Here is a 20,035-nt window from a genome sequence, read left to right on the forward strand (position 1 = left end):
ATATACTTTCAGGTTGGGAGGGGGTTAGGGAGATAGCCTAAGTCTCTAAGGAATTTTGGAAGCAAGGTTTCCAGGACCTTGAGGGGGCTAGCTATTGTTGGGAAAAGGTCATTTATTACAGTCTAATAAAATACTAGGTATGAGACCCTTCTGATGTGTATCAGTGGGCCGTATGCTTGGAGGATGATTCCTAGCATGTATGTTGGGGGGGTGTAGAGTTAAAGGTAGTTTACAAAAGAATTTTTATATGTTAAAGAAGACACAGGGGGCACCTGGGTGGCTCAGCCGGTTAAGCGGCTGCCTTCAGCTCAGGTCATGATCCCAGGGTCCTGGGATCAAGTCCTGCATCAGGCTCCCTGCTGAGCAGGGAGCCTGCTTCTCCCTCTCCCTCTGCCTGCCTCTCTGCCTACTTGTTCTCTCTCTCTCTGTCAAATAGATAAGTAAACTCTTTAAAAAAAAAAAAAAAAAGACAGGATCCTGGGGGGGCGGAATAATAGTTTCAGGGACTTGGTCAAGAGGCTGTAGAAGTAAGGAAATTTAATTTTTTTCTTTTGCCTTTGTTTCCTACATTGTAATTTACTTTGCTAATACTGGTCTTCACCCTGAATAATACTTGATCTTATGTTTATGAAAACATTTGGTTCCACATTTAGAAAGAGAGATACTCTGGGTACTTCCAAGTATATTTTCAAATTCATTGCCATTTTAACATCAAATACCTGAGAAAAGCAGTATTTACAGAGGATAATCTGAAGGCAAAGCCATCCATTCATTCCTCTAGATACTCTGAACTATTTCTAGGTTAAGCCAGTCAGCAGAGAGCTGAATACCTGCATTGAAAGTCTTGATAACCATTGTAAAATTTTGTTTACTGAATTGTGTTTTGGCATTTTTCCATGGGGCTACATTGAAGGAAACTGTAAGAAACCTCCTATGAGATTTGTTGTTATCTTCTTATACAGATGTCACTGAACACTTTGTTTATTGTATAGGATGATTCCTTTTACAAGAGGACTCATTTGAGAAATTTCTTTCTGGGCTCAGTACCAGGAATCTTAATGCTTCTTTAAGCAGCTAGTTAGATTTTATTTTTACAGACAAGATGAACCTCACACCTGATTGTGTCTCCATCTGTATAGTATGCCAGGAATCTTAAAGCCAAAGTTTTAGATACAACCCAGAAAAATACTGTGGTTTGTCTTTGTCAAAGTAGTAGTATATGGATAAATATTTTAAATCAAATATTACAAAAGGAATTTCATTTAAATAGCAAAAGTTTCCATCCCAGTATCTTCTCTGGTTCTATTCTCCCTGTATACTCACATAGCATTTTGTTCACTTCTCTACTTAGAAATTACCTATTGACTACTGACTTCTTGATAGATCAGTTTGTAGTTAGCTAACTTTTCCTGATATCTGGCCTGCTTTTAGAAATAATGTCAAATATTTTAAATTATCTCTTTGTTAATTTTGTTGGTTCTAATACTAGTAAGTGGGTTTGCGGTTCGAAGGAGCTTTGGAAATGTCTCCTGACTCATTACATGAAGGACATGGATTTTATCCATTGTATCTTTCTTCTGCATTCTTTCAGACATTTCTGTCTCCAGACTTCTGTCAGTTATGCTCTATTTGAACATTGTTAAGCTTGATAACATTGGTTTGTTTTTCTTATTTCGTGTATTTATTCCAAATATTGACAAAAAAAAAAAACCAAAAAAGACAACCGGTAGCATTTATCTATTTTCATCCTCCTTTATGACTTGACATGTAGGATGAAGACAAAATTTAGGGGAAGTTTGGAGAGAAAAATTAATATAGATGCATAAAATAATGAATTTAAGTTATGTGGAATATACAGTAGAGAGGAGAAAAAGGAATATACAGAAGAGATTTCTCTGATGGAATTTAAACTCCATGTCTGATGTTATAAACGCGAAGAAAGTTTGGTAATTTCTTAAAAATCTAAGCATGTATCTACTTTGTGAGTCAGAAATTCTCCCCCTATGCATTTTATACAGATGCTCACAGCAGTTTCATTCATAAGAGTAAAAAACTGGGAACTGCCCTGGAGTCTCTTAACAGAAACCTGGCTAAATAAACTGGTATATTTATACAATAAAATACTACTCAGCAATAAAAAGAAATAAAACATGGATAACATACAAAAGCATGGTAGAATCTTAATGTTATTCTGAGTGAAAGTGAGTTTGATCACCTTTAATAAGAAGTTCAAGAAAAGGCAAAATTAACCTCTGGTGATGGAAATTGGAAAAGTGTTTCCATTAGGGTTGGGAGTGCTGTTAACTAAGGTGGGTGTTCACTGTGGACACCAACAGAGAGGATTCTGGGTTAATAGAAATGTTTTATATTTTGATGGGGAGGGGATTGCCTGGGTGAATGCATTTCTCAAAACTGATCAAAGTCTTTACTTAGATCTTTGCAATTTACCTTTGTAAATTATACCTCAATTTAAAAAAAAAGCCTTATCAGTGCCTACATAGTTTGTAGTTTATCGGGAGACCAACAAATGATCATATACAATTTTACTATTCAGTGTAATAAGTGCTATGATATAGGTAAACATAAAATTTCAGAAATGCATGAACATCATGTAACACCTATGTGGCGGTGACATTGTTATGCATTTATCAAAGCTGTCCTGCTTTTGTGTTATATTTTCTTAGTGTGTGTGTGTGTGTGTGTGTGTGTGTGTGTGTGTGTTATATTTTCTAGTCTCTTCCACACAAAGGTTTAGTAAGGCCAGTAGGAAACATGACCAGTGGAATGTGTGCAGAAGTGATATCCTCTGCTTCTAAATCTGGTCCTAACCCCACCTGTATATTCCTCCATGCTTTCTCTTTTGTTTCTGTGGTGGCCTTGACAACCAGATGTTGATGATGGGTCTCTGAGTGACGAGGTGGAGCCAAGCCCTCTGCTCCCATCCATTCATACTGAATTGCAGTGTAAGCAAGAAAGAATTATGTGTTACATTAAACCACTGGAGGGAAGGAGAGAAGGAGTGGAGAAGGAAAGGAAGAAGGAAGAAAGGAAAGATAAGACAAGAGGGAGAGAGGGAGCCAGTATCTCAGGAATAAACTATGGGAGACAATTAAGCCATCAAAAAGGACAGTCATTTGGGTAGGCTGAAAGCAGTTTAGCACAAAGGATGGTATAGAATACCATCATTATGTGATCTCCATAAGAAATAGAAATTAAAGAACTAGATTTTAAAATATTTTACCTTATGTTACCTTTGTTTTTCTAAGTTATATTATTGTTTTTACACCATGATTCTTAATTAATTAATGGTTCTTCTAGTAAAATACTTCTACACTTTGTTTTAACTTTGGCAAAATGAAAAAGGTAAGACCTCTCTAATTGAGTCAAGAGCAGAAATGCCCGGAGAAAATATTACTGCTCACATAGAATGTTTTGGCATTTGCCACACAACATGTTGCAGTGGTTTTATAATCCAAAAAGAGTATGTTTTTAGCAGAGTTCAAGTGAATTACTTGTGTGAACATCTGAGATTTGATGTGGGCGGGTATGTGTTAATTTTCATATTTCTCCTAGCATCCCCTGATTTTGACAGGATTTGTGCATGATCATTTCCTTTTTTCTGCATGATCTCTGTGACTCCTGGACACTTTACATACTTATAATGATATCCCCGTACCTCTGGGAAAACTCTATTGATTTGCCTAGGGTCTTGAATCAGACTAGCATGCTTTTTCTTTTTCTTTTGTAGGATATTCTCAAATGTGGTTTATTTACTATGAATAGTTACTGAATAGGCTTTGGTGCATCCAGAAATAACAAGAGCTATGAAATGTAAACAGGTGGGAATTAGGGAATGCTCATTTTTATTCATTCATTTAATCAGGCAGTAAACTCATTGAACACCAACTATTGTGTAGGGGCATCAGATATAGTGGTGGACCAGAGACTTCAAAGCTGGCTTAAATACTTCTGAAATAGTCATTAGGTGGATGATTAAATACACAATGAAGTAATTTCAGTTGAGTGAAGAGAATAAGTACAGGATGTTATGAGGACCCCTGCAGAATACTGGGGGATTGAAGAGTGACGGTCAAGGACTATCCTTAACTTCAGGAAGTGCTATCTGAGCTGAGTCTTGCCAGACATGTTTTGTACAGCTAGATAAAAATGATAACAAGAAAGTTCAGGTGACAAAGCCAGATCTGGAATGTAGCAGATGCAGTATTTTATGAAAGTAGTTTTTTTCTTCCTACCTCAGCATGGCAGTGTAACAGGCCTGGAGACTCACATCAAGGCTATTTGATGTGGAAGATCTATATCTATATTTTGATATGAATTGTTAGCATGGGGAATATAAAATTTAAAATCCAGCAAGAAATAAAATTCTACTTAAAGAAAAGTGACTATAGTGATCACAGGTTTATGACATCAACTTAAGGAAAAAAATCAATATGTGTTTCTGTTGCAGCAGAGATATTATATATATATATATTTTAAAGATTTTATTTATTTATTTGAGAGAGAGCACGAGAGGGAAGAGGGTCAGAGGGAGAAGCAGACCCCCCGCTGAGCAGGGAGCCCAGTGTGGGACTTGATCCCGGGACTCCAGGATCATGACCTGAGCCGAGGGCAGTCGCTTAACCAACTGAGCCACCCAGGAAATTAAGATCTCTCACATTAGGAAATATTCATGTGTTGTTTTTTTTCTCACATAATTTCCCACCTAGGAGACTTGTCAGTAGCACTAAGAAATCCTCCTAGGCTCACTTACACAATAGCTGTGTGTTTCAGACACACATTTTTTTCAGTCTTAAGCAAAACCTTTGCCCTAAGATGTACATTCTCACTCATTTGCTATAGAAGCTCGTGATCCCTTATTTTAGGTTTCTTGAAAGGTGAGGTTTTAGTGAGGACCAAATATATTTATTTTCTTCATAAAATACTTTATAAGTTACACTTCAGGCCCCGTAATAGTGAATTTGAGGGAAATGTTAGTTCATTCCTCACCCACAGCATACTTCTAAATCCCTATATATTTTCCTCCTGTCTGATAAATTCTGTGCTTCAAGGCATGACAGAATGCTTTCCCAAAGTTTATTGGTTTTTAAATGCTAAGTGGCTGAAAAGTTTTTCAGTGATTTTAGACTTTTGCATCCTTTTGGAGTGGAGGGGAGGATTTATCAATTTGAAAGATTCTCTTAGACCTAGGGTTGGCAAGCTATAGCCTATGGGCTAACTTTGGTCTCTGTTCTTTTAAAGTCTGTGAGCTATGATGGTTTTTACATTTTTCAAGTGTTGTTAAAAAGGATATGGGACTGAGAGGTATGCGGCCTGCTAAGCGTAATATAGTAACTGGTATTTTACAGAAAAGATGTGCCTTTCCTGTGTTAGGACATCTGAACTCTTGTTTCAACTAGAATAAATGTTTAGCGCCACATGGTGGGAAATTTTTAGTTATTAAAACTTTAGCGATATTTAGATTATAAAATTGGCATTCTGAGTAATTCACAATTTGTTTTTTAAAAATTCTAACTCTTGGGACACCTGGTGGCTTAGTTGGTTAAGCGTCTGCCTTCGGCTCAGGTCATGATCCCAGGGTCCTGGGATCGAGTCCTTGCGTTGGGCTCCTTGCTCAGTGGGGAGCCAGCTTCTCCCTCTGGCTGCCGCTCCCCTGCTTGTGCTCTCTGTCTCACTCTCTCTCTGACAAATAAATAAATCATAAAAAATTCTCTTTGCTGTAGTTTATTTTATTTTATTTTAAAGTTTTTCTTTTAATTCCAGTTAACACAGTGTTATATTAGTTTAAGGTGTTGTACAATATAGTGATTCAGTAATTCTGTAGGCCTCAGGGTGCTCATCATGACCATTGCCCTCCTTAATCCCTATCACCTGTTTCACCCCTGCCCCCACCACCTCTGCTATAAAGTTTAGTAATTTATAGGTAATTTACTCTCAAGTAGCAGCACAGGTTTCAAGTTATATTGCCCTTAGCTTTACTAAACTTAAAGCCTTCTGAGTTACAGAAATACTATATGTTAGTTACAAATAAACAAATAAAAACAAACAAAAACCCCAAAACCCTATCCTTCTAAGCATATATACAAGTCACAGCCAGTAGAGGAGATTTAATAGCAATGACATATAATTCACAAGCTTCTATGATTGATTTTTCAGTCTTAACCATGATGAATTTGTCGGTTGTTTTCATGTATCCACAAAACATGTATTATTGTGTGACGTTTTCCGAAATGAAGGTTGAATTTAAAAGCCTGTTGTTTCAAGAAAGATTTAAATTCATTTTAATTTTTCAATTTTTCATGCAGATTTCCAGTTCTTAAAGATTTTGTAAATATCAGCTGAATGTTTTACCGTTTATTCTTTCTTTTCACATCTATCTGAAAAACCACAATTGGACGTGAATGAGTCAAATTATGTGAAAAGAAAAGCTTCTTTTCAAGACCTATAGCAGTGTACTTATTGCTACTAATGTAAGATATGCACTGGAGTGGACCAGACTTTCTTTCCTTTTAGTAAACAATGTCATTCAAACTTTTTAATTATTTCTATTAAAAACTGCAGAGGAGCTTTTGCTAATGACCAAAATGGGAGCATGTTTTGGGGAAAATGTGTAAGAAAAGAAAATACTAATTTTGTCAGTTTGTGGAAATAAAATTGAAGAGAGAAATAAGAGTGTGCAGGCAAATATACTGTATAATAAATGAGCCAGAAATCAAATGTACATCCAGAATGTGGTATGATAAAAATTATCAAACTTTAAATTTGATATTCAAATATGCAGTATCAAATATCAAAAATAAAATGTGTTGTGCCTAAAAAGAAGAACCTTTATTCCCAACTGAAAATTTTATTCTCAAACAAAAGTCAGTGTGGGGATGCCTGCCAAGCTTGTTACTTTGCCCAGCTTGCCCTTACTAAGCTATTTGACATCCAGTAAGTTCTCTGAGACTGAGTTTCCGGATTTGAAAAAAGTGCATCCCTACCAAACTTGAGAGTTTTTATGAGGCACAAACAATACAGCATGTACTAGGACTCTTTAAATAATAAAATTATATATAAATATTAGATGTTGTTTTTATTAAATCAGTGGTTGCACCTCTTTCTGTATTTAAGTTTTCCAAATACTGCTGTATAAAGGAAGACATTTCATGTATATTTATGCCTTTATATTCAAGGCAGTGATTGGTAACACCTACACTCTTCTTTTGAAATGTTTTAAACTTCAATTAAAATAAAATAAACTTCAATTAAAATAAAAATCTCTGTATGCTTGGAAACAAAAAGTACAAAACACACAATTTATTGATGCTGTGAACACTGAGGAAAATACCATATGACATGCATTTGTTCATAAATAATACATGTGCCCTCTCTGCGAAGCTCAACTTCAATAAAACACAACTACTTTAAACATCTCAAAATCTCGATGTGACCTTTCAGTGTGATGGTGAAATCTCAAATGCAATGTATCTAAATCTTCACTAATTATCTTTCCATTCAGATATCTTTGTGTTTGTATGTATTTATTCAGTTGCTTAAAAAAATCAAAAAATGAGGAAACAAGGCAAATAATCAAAAAGCCCAGAGGTTTTCTTCAGCATCTTCTGCATTTAGATGCTGGAATCATGTTTCTGCAGATGTGCCTACTTTGTCTTTTTCTGACATCCATCCCTTTATAATAGCAGAATGACTAGCAGGAGCTTAGTGGAAGGAGAGCCTCGTTCCTGGTAGTTCTGGGTTCTGTTTTGTTTTCTGTCCTCACATGTGGTGCATTTGGGATCCAGGTTGTAGTAAATTTCCTGTCTCTTCTCTTCCTGACTCACCTCTGCACCACTCTTCTTCACTTCTCCCTGCAGCACCCCACCCCTCGGGAACACTGGTCACCAGATCATTCTACCCAATACGATTCTGTAATTTATATTATGCTGTTGTCTTCTGTTTTCCTAGGAACTTCACTGTATACAGGGAGGGGGTGTTAGTGGCCCTGGTCTTAACAATGGTAAGATGTGTAATTTTTTTGCTTAAAACTCTCCAATGGATTTTCTTCTGGTACACTTAAAATGAAATCTACAACATGGTCATGGTTTACAGGCCCTCTGGCCTCCATCTCTCCAACATCTTCTACCCTGTTCTTCCTTTCTTCACTATGTTCCAAAAGCACTGGCTTCCTTACTATCCCCAAACATGCAAAGTATGCTCAGTATGTGTATACTATATATGTAATTTAATATGGAAGAACATATATATATTATGTAACATGGTGTCAGTAATATATGTACACACACAAATTCATTAAATATTTATTATTTATTAGCTGCCCCACTATGTACTTTAATACATAAATGCCATGAAAACTGAAACTCTGTATTGTTTACTCCTGTAACCCCAGTGATTTGAATATATTGTGCATAGAGGCTCTTAGCTATTTCCCCAGTGAATGAATGTATGAATTAATCATTCCAGTACAAGTACTAAAGTTAAGTCTCATTACGTTAGGTGCCTACCCCTGGGGCTATAGTGTGGGATTTTCCTGTCTTGATTCTGGTGGGTTAAGAGTGGGCAGTGGGTAACATTTTAAAGAAAATGTAGATGCTGTTAGAGGAAAAGAAGAGGTTGCTCAGGAGGGGAAGAATAGATACGTACCATTTTATCCCCCTTTTTTCTGTCATTAATGCCTAGATGTTAATACCTTGGAATAGGTTAGTTTATATCTTTTCTCCTGTCCCCTTCTTTCAAAATGTTACTAATTTTTCTTTTGAAATATCATATCCATCTTTCATTTTTCTTGTTTCCCCTTACTACCACATTGGCATTGACCCTTAATTCCTTGTTGCTAGTCTTTTTGCCCCCAATACAATCTTCCACCACCCACGATCTCCTGAATGTGGCTCTAATTCTGTCATTTCTTTTAGAAAATGCATGCTAGATTCTTTTGTCCATAATTAGACAGACCTTGCTAAAACAACCATGATTTTCCAATATGCACGCTTCCTTCCAGTCAGACTTATATCTTCTAATACCTAATTTTGAATGTAAAAAATGTTCATGTTTTTGGAGAGTCCACAATATTAGATCTAAAATGGATTGTGCAAATAAGTTAGCCAAGCCTTTTTTTGGAGAAAGACATGGGGAGAAAGAATGAAAAAAAAATGAGACCTAGAGAAGTACCTCTTCAGAATGAAATTTCAGCATAACTACGTCTAGGCCCTGGGTGTCTTAAGCCCTAGACCTGAGTTCCTTCTCTGTGCCAGGAATAACCTGTTCTCTGCTGTGTCCTCCTCCATCATCTCTGTCTCCATCTCCCAGACACCGTTATGCCCTCCTGTCCAGCTGAAGTCTGTCTCTTCTTTCTGATTGCATAGTTTTCCTAGAGCTCCAAATATTACTGAAATTATTACCTGTGTCATGCACTTTTGTAGTTTCTTTTAATATTGCATTTTGCATTTTTAATATTATTTTAGGCCTGTGCTAATGTGACTTACAAGAAATACTTTTTTTTTGTCTTTGTCCATCATTCCTGGCACACAGCTCTTCAAATCCTTGCAGTTTCCTAAGTGATAAGTGCAATAAAGGTGAAATGGGTTTTTTTTTTTGTTATTCATAATAAGCTCCTTTGAACCACACCAGAATTTATGCTTGAGGTGATTTTTGGAAAGCTCCTAGATAATTGCAAAAAGAGGGGGGCTGGTTAGCAGTGGAACCATCCTGATCTCTGGAGAGTTTAATCATCAATGGCCAATGATTTAATGATTTCGCTTGCATAATGAGACCTCCATGAAAATATCTGAAGTTGAGGTTGGGAGGTATTTTGGGCTGGTGAATATGTAGAGGACCTGGGGAAGGTGGCACCCCCGGAGAAGGTGTGGAAACCCTTCCTGCATACCTTGCTCTGTGCATCTCTTTGCTGAGTTGTATCCTTTTATGTTAAACCAGTAATCTAGTAAGTAAACCGGTTTTCTGATTTCTGTGAACCATTCTAGCAAATGATCAGACTTGAGAATGGGGTCATGGGAACCTACTTTTAGCTGGTCTGCCAGAAGCAGAAGGGACAAATTAGACTTGAGATCAGCATCTGAAGTGGGGTGGTCTTGTGCGACCCCTCCTCTGACCTGTGGGATCTGACTCTCTCTCCATGTAGATTGTGTCAGAGTTGAGTTAAATTATGGGACCTCCAGCTAGTGTCCACGGAGAATCAGAGAGTTTCTTGATGTGTGGGAAAACTCACGTATCTGGTGTCAGAGTGAAGTTTTGAAGTAGAGGAGAAACACAGAAGAGTGTTTTGTTTTGTTTTCTTTCAGGCCTCAAAAGACTACAAATGTCTCAGAGATAGAGTTCCCAAAGAGTTACTTGGTATTGTTGTTGTTAATATTTATATATGTCACCAAGCACTATAGCAAGCATATCCTCAAGTTAAAATTGTTTGGTGGCTTTTATTGAGTAATATTTAAGATAAATTTTAGATTAATTTAAATGCTATAAGGATTTAATTCCAGTGATTTTGGTCAGGGATGCTCACCCATATTACTTTTGGAGCCAGAACAACCACCAGTGGTATTAAAATGCAGCCGCAGTTTAATAAATTAGATTTGTGGCATGTTTGTAAAGCTACAGCCTGTCTAGAAAAATACCTAAAAAGAAATCTTTTGCTGTTTTTCTTGATCAAATTTTGTCAATAAGATACACAGAAGATGCTCTCAGTGTTAACATTCATGACCTAACATTCAGTGAAGGCTTGAAGGAGTGGCCCATTCTGAAAATGTAGATGCAGCTAGGATGAGGAAAATCCCAGAGGGCGCAACTGGAATAGCCTCTGAAGACCATTCCAGTTTTCAAACACAAAATTGTTCATGTTATAGATTAAGTTTTACCCTCATGTAGATTGTTGGGACATCTAAATGTTATACAAAATAGTTTTAATCCTGAGGAAATATTTCAGTCTGAGCCCTGTATTATTAGGTCTTACATTGCACATTTTGTGTTTTGGAGGCTGGAGTGTGACCGAAGAGTGCCCATCAGGTAACAAACCTTGCAACCACAAATTCAGCGTTGTGCCGTGTGTGTGAGAGTAAACCAGAGCCTCCTGCTTCAAAGCTGCTATGTACTTTTTATCAAAAGCATGTCTTTGTTTGCTTCTTATCAATTTTATGTGTTTACAAAATAATTTTTTTAAAGGTAGAACTTCTATTTTTATATAGAAGCAAATTCAAAGCCTCAGGTCAAGAAGACAATAAATTAGCCATGTAATATGGTGCTTATGTTGTGTTTTTTGTGTGATTAAAGAAGGGCAGTTTACCTAAAATTTTTATTTCAGTGTTTAAGAGATCATATAAACATATAAAAAAGGATGTCACATGGAATACAACATTACAAAAACTCAAGTTATCTAATATAGAAAGAGCTAGAATGTATGTATGAAATTAAAACAGCTGATGTTTAAAATGTAACAAACATATTTCTCATTTATTTGACTTATATCTTCTAAATTATGATGGTCTGTTGCTTTAAATCTTCCTTGAATTAGAATTTTATACCAACATTTTCCCTGTTATTAGATTGTGATCGTTTTGAGTGTAGTGTCTATGGCTTTAGACATCTTATGTCCCCCATATTATCGTGTTCTATACTTATTATGGTATAGATGTTTTACAAATGTTTCCTGAATGAATGATAGCCATGCCTGAAGAAAATCCATTTGTTCTCTGCTGAAAAAACATTGACAACATGAACTTCTCAATGTAAATAAGGCTCATGGGAAATCACTCTTTTGATTTGACAGAATCCTCTGTAAAGGAGAAATATGGAATGGACACATTTCTGATCAACTCGTAAATTCTGTAAATGTGTTCATGCCAATAAAAGCTAGAAAGACTACTTTCACAATGTATTCAGTTGTTCTTTTTATCTAACTGATGTTGAGAAAAAGTTCGGATTTCTAATGGTGGCATGGGTAGGTAATGTAGAGGAGAATTTTAAAAAGCAAGAGATACAACATTGCTCAGCATCAGAGAAATCCAAATCAAAACCTCAGTGAGATACCACCTCACACCCGTCAGAATGGCTAAAATTAACAAGTCAGGAAACGACAGATGTTGGCGGGGATGTGGAGAAAGTGGAACCCTCCTACACTGTTGGTGGGAATGCAAGCTGGTGCAGCCACTCTGGAAAACAGTATGGAGGTTCCTCAAACAGTTGAAAATAGAGCTACCATCCAATCCAGCAATTGCACTACTGGGTATTTACCCCAAAGATACAAATGTAGGGACCCGAAGGGGTACATGCACCCCAATGTTTATAGCAGCAATGTCCACAATAGCCAAACTGTGGAAAGAGCCAAGATGTCCATCGACAGATGAATGGATAAAGAAGAGGTGATATATATATATATATATATATATATATATATATATATATATATATACACACACACACACACACACACACACATATATATAATGGAACATTATGCAGCCATCAAAAGGAATGAAATCTTGCCATTTGCAATGACATGGTTGGAACTGGAGGGTGTTATGCTGAGCAAAATAAGTCAATCAGAGAAAGACATGTATCATATGACCTCACTGATATGAGGAATTCTTAATCTCAGGAAACAAACTGAGGGTTGCTGGAGTGGTGGGGGGTAGAAGGGATGGGGTGGCTGGGTGATAGACATTGGGGAGGGTATGTGCTATGGTGAGCACTGTGAATTCTACCTCTGAAACAAATAATACATTATATGTTAAAAAAAAAAAAAGATAGCAGGAAGGGAAAAATGAAGGGGGGGAAATCGGAGGGGGAGACGAACCATGAGAGACTATGGACTCTGAGAAACAAACTGAGGGTTCTAGAGGGGGGTGGGGTGGGGAGATGGGTTAGCCTGGTGATGGGTATTAAAGAGGGCACATACTGCATAGAGCACTGGGTGTTATATGCAAACAATGAATCGTGGAACGCTACATCAAAAACTAAAGATGTAATGTATGGTGATTAACAACATAATAAAAAAAATAAAAGCAAGAGATATGCTTGGAGGCTGAAAAACTGTACTTTAAATGCAAAATATTAGAACTCATATTAAATATTGTCTGGATACTACAGTGGGTACAATATAGTGTTTCATTCTAATATATGTGTATTTTCACCTTTGAAAGGACCCATAGAAATTTTGGCCTGTTTCCATTTAAAACTTGTTTTCAAATAAAGGAAGTATAGTAGCTTTGTTCAAATTGTTTATACTAGAAAATATAAAATCCTGCCATTGGATAAGAAAATATAAATTTATCTTAACACACAGGGAACATGGTTGTTTCCAAAGTACATTTTTCTTTAATTTTTTAATCCCTGTTCTTTTTTCCCAGGCATTTCCTGGAAATATCAACTCTGATAGTGTGGTTCGGCATGATTTGCAGCATCCAGTTATTGCCCGCTATGTGCGCATAGTGCCTCTGGACTGGAACGGAGAAGGCCGCATTGGGCTTAGAATCGAAGTCTATGGCTGTTCTTACTGTGAGTATCTGCTGAAATTTGTGGTGGATTTTGTCATCTTCATGTAATTAGTGAGTTGTTTATTTTTGATTATTTAACATTAGTTGGTTTCTCTGACAATAAACTTGTTTTTATATATAAATAACATGTTAGTTTATTTGTATGTTATAAATATATTTTACATCTTTACACAAAAACATATATAAAAATACCTTAAGCGAAGGATTTGGAAAGTGATTGTTGTTCAGTAGACTAAAACGACAAAGCTTATTAATTAAGTTGCTTGAAGTCTTATGCAATATTTAAAAACTAGAAACTTACAGTATTATCCATCATTTTGACTCTTTGTGACAGATTCTGGAGAACTTCCTGCCAATTCTCATCAGTTTCACTTTTTACTGTTTTAAAGCTAAGCACTAAGTTTTAATGTCAGTGATATTTTATATGTCTGTAAGTTTTATTTGCTCCTTTAAAAAATTGACTTGGTCACCTAAAATGATTCTTTTCTTTTAATCATGTTTTAAACTCTTTTTTTTTTATTTCTTAAATGCATTGTATATATATGTCTAGTGATTCTAATATATGGATTTTGGGGGTTGCCCCTCCACAGTCTTGCATCTGCTCACTTTTACCAGGATGTGCTTCTTTGCTCCTCCTCCTCTTCTTTACAGCCTTCTTAGCTACCGGTCCTTCCCTTCTCCGTCTTCTTGACTGTGACCTTAGTTTCTTTAAAACCTCATCTGTGGACTTTCTTTCAGGCCAAAGTTGATGATGGATTCATCTACTGAAGATTTGTCTTTGCTTATTTGCTTCCAAGTAGGCAGTGCCAACACAGAATTACTTTAAAGATTGTTGAGCTATCTTGAGGCCACTAGGTAGTAGAGATTCAGTCTGCAAATACATGATTTGCAGATACTGGCTTTAGAATATGAATTCTCTGGTAAAATAGTTCCCTCCTCCTAGAAGTCTACTATTAGACTCTCCCCTACCCTTCCTATAGATACAGAAAAATAAAAGTTTACTATAACCAGAAGATGGCAAATGACCTATTAGCAAGCTTTTTATTTATTTTTTTAAAGATATTTATTTATTTATTGAGAGAGAGAGAGTGTGATAGCATGAGAGGGAGAGAGTCAGAGCAAGAAGCAGACTCCCTGCTGAGCAGGGAGCCCGACGCGGGACTCGATCCTGGGACTCCAGGACCATGACCTGAGCCGAAGGCAGTCACTTAAACAACTGAGCCACCCAGGCTCCCTATTGGCAAGCTTTTTAAAATTAACCAAACATTTGGTAGTTTATAATAAAAATATATATAAAGTTTTCACCTCTGTACGAATCAGGTACAGAGATTGGCGAAAATATTAGCTGTCATGATGACCTAATCATATTTATTTATTCATGGACAACATTATGTGCAAACTGAACTGGTTACTACAAAGTGGCCATGGAGATCATTTAAAAATTCTATATGTGTTTATTTTATTTGGTCATCACTTTATTATAGGAAATATAATGATTAGAGAGGCATAGAAATTTAGTTCTTCCGCAGAATGTAGATCTTCAGGAGGAAGATTTAACTTGTTAGGAGAAGCCTAAAATGAGACCTAACATAAATTTGGGTTCTCTCTATGTGGTCTGGGTATGCTGGATACAGAACTCTGTGTTCACACATATTCTGACTGTCAGCACATTAGGAAGGCCAAGACAAAATGTGATATTTTTCTTGGCATGATGGATTTTCTAGGGAGCATGTTCAGCTTTCAGTAAATGAAAAATGTGTAATACTCTTCATGGAAACCATGATGTGTGTAATTTATTAATAATTACTTACTGAGCATTTTTTATGTGTCATGAAATACACTGAATGTTAGTAATACCACAGTGAATAAGGAAAACATTCTATTAGAGACAAGGTGGGACAATTAATACAGTAGTATTTATTAGGATAAAAATAGTGAAAGTTAAAACTCACACAGAGGCACATCGCCTGAGTGATAGAGCTGAAAGGAAAACCGCTGAGTCTGGTACAATGCTAGAGCTCACTACCACTCTTCTATTTTTCTACTCCTTTACTCCAACAAAATGAACAATGATGTGACCATCATCAAGTCAATAAAAGAATCATATTGACACCCCCGAAGCACCCATCAGGCCCTCCCCCAGTTACTACTGCTTTTTAAAGGTAAAAATTAACCTGATTTTTGTCCTCATAGATTAATTTTACTTTTTTTAATTTTTATTAAAAAGGGAATCCTAAAATATATATTATTTCCCATTTGACTTCTTTTCTTCAAAATAATAATTGTAAGAATTATCCACACTGTTATTTAAGGTATTTGATTATTTTCATTGGCACTGTTACTCTATTGTATGAATATTCTACAATCATCAATTCATTTCATGTTAATGAACATTTGAATTATTTCTATTTTTGGCTATTTTAATAGAATTGCTATGAATATTCCTCGTGGGTGTCAGCTTAGGAAAGGGTAATACTAAGTTAGGATATATGCATGTTTAATTTTTATCAATAATAACAAAATTTTTTCTGAAGTGGTTGTATCAATTTAGACTCCCACAACCAATGAACTGGAGTTCCTATTGCTTCACAAAGTGGAGCACTTAGTATTGATTTGAAAGTTTTAGCCATTGTGGTGGGTGTTTATTATATCTCATTTTAGTTTTAGTGAACACTTTCCTGATTTTTAAAGAGGTTATGCTTGTCATTCATTTGTATACCCTTTCTTTGAAGTGTTTGTTGAAGAATCTTGCACATTTTTCTATTGTGTTGTCTTTTATTTATCTATTTTGTAATTGTTTTGAGTAGTTTTTATAGCCAACTCTCTTTTATTTTATTCTTGTTATAATATCCAGATGTGTTATCTTATTTTTGAGATGGCTTTCTTCAAAAATAATCATTTTAAAAGCAACACTGTCAATGGGGTTACTTTAGAATTCACAGTAAAGGCAAATGCAGCTTGCCCAAAGGCAAATAGTGTGGGGTGACTCAGGTGTGGCTTACAGTTGTTCTACAGTTGTTGCAAGTGGATCTGTAAAGTTTTGAGCTCGTGCTATCATGGCCTTCTCCATCTAGCCTGGGCTTTGGCAGTCACAAGATGGGAAGGAAAAAATACCGGAAGCTAAGTAGGAAGCTAGGCCTTTCAAGTGTATAAGCCTCTCTGGGAGGAAAATTCGTACGCTTTAAGAAACTGTATTAATATTATACCAGTATGTGCCAGTGTACGAGTAAATGATGAATTGGTAACATAAAATAAAATGTAAAATAGAAGTTGAAAAATACCATTGTAGTAGGTTGTAGTAAATTGGATAATGGCCTCCAGAGATATCAGGTACTGATCCCTGGAACTGTAAATTTTACTTAATAAGGCAGAGTGTTTGATTAAGTTAATGATCATGACATGGGTAGATTATCCTGCATTATCCAGGGGGCTTCTAAGTACAGTGAGTTCTATCCTTGTGAGAGGTGGGCAGAGGGAGAATTCACAGACAGGAAAATGGAGGCACTGTGACCATGGAGCAGAGATCAGGTGATATGTTTATAAGTCAAGGAATGTCAGCAGCCACCAAAAGCTGGAAGAGGAGAGGAGTAGATTCTCCCTGGAGCCTCTGGAGGAATTGAGGTCCTGCTGACACATTGATTTGAACCTAATGAAACTGATTTGGGACTTCTGGCCTCCAAAACTGTGAGAGAATAGAGCTGTTCTTGTTGTTGTTGTTGTTTTTAAAGATTTTACTTATTTATTTGAGAGAGAGAGAGAGAGAAACAGCATGAGAGGGGAGAAGGTCAGAGGGAGAAGCAGGCTCCCCTCTGAGCTGGGAGCCTGATGTGGGACTCGATCCCAGGACTCCCGGATCATGACCTGAGCCGAAGGCAGTCACTTAACCAACTGAGCCACCCAGGCGCCCTAGAGCTGTTGTGTTAAGCCACCAAGTTTGGGGTAATGTGTATAGCAGGGCCTGGAAACTATGCAAGTATCAATATCATTTTAGGGGGAAAAGAGATACAAAAATAGCTGTAGAGCAGTGTTCTTCAGTAGAACTTTAAACAAAGATGTAAATGTCCTTGACCTACTGTAGTCCACTAGTTACATTTGGCTGTTGAGCACTTGAAATGTAGCTGAGACAACTGAGGAACTAAGTTTTAAATTATATTTAATTCTTATTCACTTGAATTTGAATCTAAATAGTGTGACTGCTGGCGACCAGATTGGTTGGTGTAGATTAGAAGAACCAAAACATCTGCTTATTATTTTTCTTCCATGTTCTTTTATAGTTTAAAGAACCTACAACATTTATTTTTTAAATGGTGTTCTCTGATTTTTTTCCCCTTAGTTTGGAGAACAACGATTTAATCATCCTGGACACAGTCTTTATTGTCAAAGAGTTGATGACTTAGTCACTTCTTTGACCAGATCCCTAACTGGGCCATTTTCCTAACTAATGTCCAAATCAGATTATTTGTATTTATCTATTTTTGAAGAATATAAATTGTATTTGTCTTTTCCAAGAAAAATACACATTTATAACAAGAAAAATATGTGTTAAACATATTTGTGATGGACAACTTTCTTAAAGGTACTGTGGTTTAAATTTACCTGTCCTGTAATTCAGGCTAGAGTGGGCCCTTAGAAGACGGCCTTCTGTTTTCTTTTTTTTTTTTCATTTAGTGAACTATTGTGTCAGAGACTTTGATTTTTCAATGAGAAAAAGAATCATGAATCTTTTTTTTTTTAAAGATTTTATTTATTTATTTGAGAGAGAGAGAGCACGAGAGGGAAGAGGGTCAGAGGGAGAAGCAGACTCCCCGCCGAGCAGGGAGCCCGATGCGGGACTCGATCCCGGGACTCCAGGATCATGACCTGAGCCGAAGGCAGTCGCTTAACCAACTGAGCCACCCAGGCGCCCAAGAATCATGAATCTTTGAGGGGGAAAAGTCAGATACACCCTTTTATTTTGCCTTAATAAGAGTTAGCAGTACTGTGTATGCTAGGGTCCCAGCAAGGAGAAACTAGGCTTCGATCACTCCTGTGGGAGAGAGAAATGAATTCTCTCATCTTTCTAGAAACCCCTTAGAGGATTTATCTGAGGTCTATCTTAAAGCTCCAGGTTAGGGAATGAGGTTGTGCTTCTTTTATTTCTAAGTTTGCCAGAAGAACTAGAGAGGGAGAAATCTCAGTATGAGCACTACTTCTGTTGGAGTGTGTGCTACTGTAGTTTCCCTTGTGTTTGTCGTTTTTCCTTGTGCAGTTCTTCCGTGATCTCTTTGTCATCTGAGAAGTTTGGTACTTCTCAAGATTGCAAATAGAAAGTTCACTCTATTCCAGGTAGAGAAGGTTAGTTCCAGGCCACTACTTTGAAGCCTTTAGGGCTTCTCCTGTTTGTGTTTCCTGACTTGTCTTGAGGATAATATGAATTCTAATTTCAATGAATCGAAACTCATTTTAAATTATGCTGTTCCCTCTACATTTGGTTTTCCCTCTAGTTGAAACAAGTGCATGCTGTTATTTTTAAAACTTAGTGATAGCCCCCACATCTTCTGACTCAGTAAACCTCCCAAAACACCGATGCTAATCTTCTAACTCTGTACCAGAGGGACTACATGAAGCAGAAGGGAGAAGTCTCAGTGTAATAATTTCTAAAAAATCATTTATGGCTCCAGTACTCAAACATTCATTTTACACAAGCCCAGCACAGTGTCCTGATTGAAGTGAGCATTTTTTGATGACAAATACTGTATTAGCTTTTAACCAGAGTCTCCTTAAGCGTAAGGCCAGTCCCTTGGGAAACCAAGATACACACAACTAAACTAATTTTTGTATATGTCTTCAATTTGGATGAATAATTAATAAAGCCTGGATATATAGCCCAATGCAAATCGTAGTGGAGAGTAAGTGCCAGACTAGGGCAAGAAAAAGTATCAAGAGAAACCAAATACAAACAAAAGGACAGTGTTTTGTCCTTTTCATGCTGTGCAAATGAGATTGTCCTCCTACAGGGACCACAAACTGATGCTCACTACTCCCATGCTGCTAGGCAAGAGGTGCTGTCTTGATGTATTTGTTTGTTTTCTAGGGCTGTAGTAGTGAAGTACTACAAACTGTGTGGTGTAAGACAACAGAATTTGTTCTGTTGTAGTTCTGGAGGGCAGGGGTCTGAAATCAAGGTGTCAGCAGAGTTGATTCCTTCTACAGGCTCAGAGGGAGAAACTGTTTCATGTGTCTCCCAGAGGTCTGGTGGTTGCTGGCAATCCTTCATGCTCTTTGACCTGTTTGTGCATCATTCTAGTGTCTGCCTCCTCTTTTACCAGCCTTCTCCCCTGTGTGTGTCGGGGTCTGCGTCCTCACGTGGCCATCTTCCCTCTGTGTGTGTCGGGGTCTGCGTCCTCACGTGGCCTTCTTCCCTCTGTGTGTGTCGGGGTCTGCGTCCTCACGTGGCCTTCTTACCTCATGTGTTTGTGTTTGTATCTTCACATGGCCCTCTTATAAAGACACCACTCATTGGATTTAAGATCCAC

General features: G+C 36.9%; 1 protein-coding gene across 1 annotated transcript in view; it reads left to right on the forward strand.

Moving 5' to 3' along the window:
* CNTNAP2 (contactin associated protein 2) overlaps positions 1-20,035 on the forward strand; it is a 2,027,980-nt gene that overhangs the window by 866,026 nt on the left and 1,141,919 nt on the right. The window contains exon 4 of the mRNA XM_073899330.1: positions 13,374-13,521. Within this exon, the coding sequence (XP_073755431.1) occupies positions 13,374-13,521 (148 nt within the window). The remainder of the gene's footprint in view (positions 1-13,373; positions 13,522-20,035) is intronic.

Source organism: Callorhinus ursinus, unplaced genomic scaffold (genome assembly GCF_003265705.2).
Source record: "Callorhinus ursinus isolate GAN/ISIS: 27379988/994484 unplaced genomic scaffold, GSC_fseal_2.0 scaffold12, whole genome shotgun sequence".
NCBI classification, from domain to species: domain Eukaryota; kingdom Metazoa; phylum Chordata; class Mammalia; order Carnivora; family Otariidae; genus Callorhinus; species Callorhinus ursinus.